This window comes from Cuculus canorus, chromosome 22 (assembly GCF_017976375.1).
Source record: "Cuculus canorus isolate bCucCan1 chromosome 22, bCucCan1.pri, whole genome shotgun sequence".
NCBI classification, from domain to species: Eukaryota; Metazoa; Chordata; class Aves; order Cuculiformes; family Cuculidae; genus Cuculus; species Cuculus canorus.
In genome coordinates this window covers 4,971,534-4,975,665 of record NC_071422.1, presented here as the reverse complement: position 1 = coordinate 4,975,665, position 4,132 = coordinate 4,971,534, and the positions used below count along the sequence as shown (strand labels likewise).

General features: G+C 67.9%; 1 protein-coding gene across 1 annotated transcript; it reads right to left on the bottom strand.

The window, feature by feature from the left end:
- Nucleotides 1–1,074: 1,074 nt before the first annotated feature.
- TRNP1 (TMF1 regulated nuclear protein 1) lies at nt 1,075–2,317 on the bottom strand. Its single transcript, XM_054086506.1, has one exon. The coding sequence runs from the start codon at nt 2,308–2,310 to the stop codon at nt 1,792–1,794; it is 519 nt and encodes a 172-aa protein (XP_053942481.1). The 5' UTR covers nt 2,311–2,317; the 3' UTR covers nt 1,075–1,791.
- Nucleotides 2,318–4,132: the final 1,815 nt, after the last annotated feature.

Here is a 4,132-nt window from a genome sequence, read left to right as displayed (position 1 = left end):
CCCCATGAACAACCCCCCCCCCAGACCCAGCAAAAGGTCCTGCAGGGACCCTAGACCCAGCAGGGTCCCCCAATCTCACTGCACACCCCTGGACCCCCGGCCCTGCAGGGTCCTTCAAGCACCCCAAACCCCCAGGGTCCTCCAGGGACCCCCCCACCCAGATTCCTCAGGCCACCACTGAGGTTTCCCCAGACTCTGCTGGATCCCCCCAACCCTGCAGGATCCCCCTGGGACCCCCAGGGACATCTAAGCCCTTCCAGCCCACTGCGTCCCAAACCATGAGGCTCCCCAGGACCTCATGGACCCCAGACCCTGCTGAGACCCTCCACCTCATAGGGTCCCCCAAGGGATGCCAAACCCTGTTGGGCCCCCTAGCACCCCCAAACCCTGCGGGGTCTCCCCAGGAGCCCCACACCCTGCAGAGTCCCAACCCATCAAAGTCCCCAGGACCTTGCTGGATCTCCCCATACTGTGTGACTCCCAAACCCTGCAGGGTCCCAACTCGGAGTCCCCAGGACCCCATTATGGATCCCAGACCTTGCTGGTTGTCCCCTCCACCTCATTGGGTCCCCAGGAAAACCCTGCTGGGTTGCAACTCATCAGCCCCCAGACCCCACCGAGTCCCCCTGCCCTGACAGGTCCTCCAAACCCTCCAGGACTCTTCAGGGTCCCAATCCATCAGGGTCCCTCCACCCCGTAGGGTCCCTGGGATCCCCAAACCCTGCAGAGTCCCTACACCCATCAGGTCCCCCAGGACCCCCTTGTGGGCTCCAGGCCCTACTGGATCCCCCCCACCCTACAGAGTGCCCCAAACACTTCAGGGTCTCCAGGACCCCCAAACCCCACACGGTCCCCCCAACCTGCAGGGTCCTTGGGAATCCCCAGACTCTGCTGTGTCCCCCCAACCTCATAAAGTCCTCGGGACCCCCAAACTCTGTAGGGTCTCTACACCCATCAGGTCCCCCAGGACCCCCTTGTGGGCTCCAAGCCCTACTGGATCCCCCCCACACACTACAGAGTGCCCCAAACACTTCAGGGTCTCCAGGACCCCCAGACCCCACAGGGTTCCCCCAACCTGCAGGGTCCTTGGGAACCCCCAGACCCTGCTGTGTCCCCCCAACCTCATAAAGTCCTCGGGACCCCCAAACCCTGCAGGGTCTCGACACTTCAGGTTCACCAGGGCTCCACACCCAATGAGTCCCCCCACCCCCTCAGCCTCCCCAGCTCCGTTTTCCCGTGGGGGGAAGCGCAGGGTACGCTAGCTGCGTAGCCCCCGTTCCTTCCCATAGGCGGGGAGGGGGTCGCAGGGTACGCAATCCGCTTAGCCCCGTTCTCCCCTAGGCGGGCCTGCGAGAAGCGGGGTTTCAGGGTACGCAAGCCGCGGAGCCCCCATTACCCCCTAGGCACGGACGCAGCATACGCAACCTGCGTAGCCTCGTTCCCCCCCTCTATGCGGAGCTGCGCTGGGGAGTGGTAGTCCCCGTTCCCCCCTAGGCGGGGTGGGATGGGGGTTGCAGGGTACGCAAGCTACGTAGTCCTTGTTATCCCCTAAGCAGGGCGGGGGTCGCCGGGTACGCAAACCGCGGACCCCCCGTTCCCCCCTAGGCAGGGCTGCGCGGAGCAGGGTCGCAGGGTACGCTAGCTGCGTAGCCCCCGTTCCTCCCCATAGGCGGGGAGGGGTCGCAATCTACGTAGCCGCCGTTCTCCCCTATGCGGGGCTACGCGGAGCGGGGGAATCGCAACGCCCGCAATCCGCGCAGCGTCCGCAATCCGCGCAGCGCCCGCTCTCCCTTACGCGGGGCTGCGCGGGGCCGCGGGCAGGCGCCTGGCTGCGGGCGCTCCGCCGCCGTTGCGGGCGCGGGCGGGGGCGCAGGGTACGCAGCTGCGGAGCGCTCGGGCGGCGGCGAGGAGCGCGGCGGGGCGGGGGCGCGGCCGGCGGCGCAGCCCCTTCTGCAGGCGCTGAGTGTGCGCCGCCAGCGCCAGCTGAGCCTGCGCCACGCCGGCCCCGAGGCGGCTCAGAGCCTCGGCGCGGGCGGCCAGGCGCAGCTCGGCGTGCCGCAGCGCGTAGTGCACCTGCAGCACCCGCCCCTCCAGCTCGGCCGCCGCCCGCCGCCGCCCCTCGGCCGCCACCAGCCGCCGCCGCGCCGCCGCCAGCTCCAACGACCCGGCGCGGCCGCGGGTACCGGGGTCGGTGGTGGTGGTGCTGCCGGTGCCGGTGCCGCCGCCGCTGGGCGCGGGGGTCGCGCCGCTGCGATCGCCGCGCTCCGGGCGCTGCTCGCCGCAAACCTCCCGAACCGCCGCCGTCGCCATCGGGATGGGACGGGGCAGAGCCGAGGGGGGGGTTTATAGCCCCGGGGGTGGGTGGGGGGGCTGTGCCGGGGGCGGGGGGAGCGGCCACGGCGGGGCGGCACCGGTACGGGCAGGAGGGGCGGGGTACCGGCACCGGTGGGTGCTGCACCGGTACGGAGCCCGGGCTCGGTATGGCTTAGCTCGGGGGAGATGGCACCGGGTTTGGTAGCAGCAGCGGTATGTGCCGGTACCGGTACCGGCACAGCCTGAGGCTCCTCTGGGCTTGGGAGGAGCACCGAGCTTGCTACGGTGTGGCACGGGCACCGGTACCGGTGTCAGCCCCGGGCTCAGTATGGCTTGGCATGGCACTGGTATTGGCATGGGTTAGCGGTGATACCGGCTCGGTATCAGCACCGGGATGTGCCGGTATGGGGACAGTACCAGCCCCAGGCACGGTACGGCATGGCACAGCACGGGCACCGAGGGGGGAGAACGGGGACCGGGCAGCAACAGCGGGGTCGTGACGGCTCCAGGCTTGGGAGCAGCCCCGGGCTCGGTACGGCTCGGCACGGCACCGGTACCGGTACCAGCACAGCCCCGGGCTCGGTACAGCTCGGCACAGCACCGGTACCGGTACCAGCACAGCCCCGGGCTCGGTACGGCTCGGCACGGTACCGGTGCCAGCACAGCCCCGGGCTCGGTACGGCTCGGCACAGCACCGGTACCAGCACCGAGAGGGGAGAACGCAGCCGGGGCAGTGCCAGCAGTGGCGCGAGGGCTCTGTGTAGCTCAGTACCAGTACAAGAACCGGCACAGCATCGGGTCAGGACACTGGAGCGCAGCTCTGGTACCCCGCTCTGTGCTGGGCATCAACCCTGGACTCGGTACAGCATGGCACCAGTAGGAGCACAGCCCCAGGCTCGGTACCAGCACCGGGCTCGGCACAGCTTGGCACGGCACCAGCACTGGTACCGGTACCAGCACGGGGCGGGGGGCTGTGGACAGGTACAGTGCAGCCCCAGTGGGGATGTGACGGCTCCATGGAGACCGATACCAGCACGGCACCGGGCTTGGTACCGGCACCGGGCTTGCTACAGCATGGCACTAGGCTGAGTATGGCTCGACACGGCACCAGTACTGGCATGGGGTGGGGGACCAAACTGGACCAGTGCAGCCCCAGTAGGGGCTGCGGTGGCTCCGTGTAGCCCAGTGCGGCACTGGTATCAGTACCAGCATGGCTCTGGGCTCGGTATGGCACGGCACCAGTACCACCGCTGGCACACTCTGGGCTTGCTGTCAGCACTGGTACGGGCACCAGTACCAGCACAGCCCCAGGCTCAGTATCAGCACCGGACTTGGTACGGTGTGGCACCGGTACTGGTACCGGCACAGCACCAATACCTGCACTGACACAGCTCTTGGCTTGGTATCAGAACCAGGCTCGCTATCGACATCAGACTCGGTATGGCATGGCACCGGCACCAGCACAGTGCCAGGCTTGGTACAGTGTGGCACCACTACTAACACTGGCACTGGCACAGCACCAGGCTCAGTACAGCCATGTATGGCACAGCACCGGTACCGGCACAGCACCGGTACCAGCACAGCCCTGGGTCCATATAGCCCAGCACCAGCACAGTGCCAGGCGTGGTACAGTGTGGCACCACTACTAACGCTGGCACTGGCACAGCACTGGGCTCAGTATAGCCAAGTATGGCACAGCACCGGTACCAGCACAGCCCTGGGTCCATATCTCCCAGCACCGGCACAGCGCCAGGCTTGCTATAGTCTGGTACAGCACCAGTACCAGCATCCCCATGGGTTCAGTGTGGTCCAGCACAGC

Bases quoted from the DNA above. Each gene is read 5' to 3' on its own strand.
- TRNP1 (XM_054086506.1), bottom strand. From the start codon at position 2,310: ATGGCGACGGCGGCGGTTCGGGAGGTTTGCGGCGAGCAGCGCCCGGAG.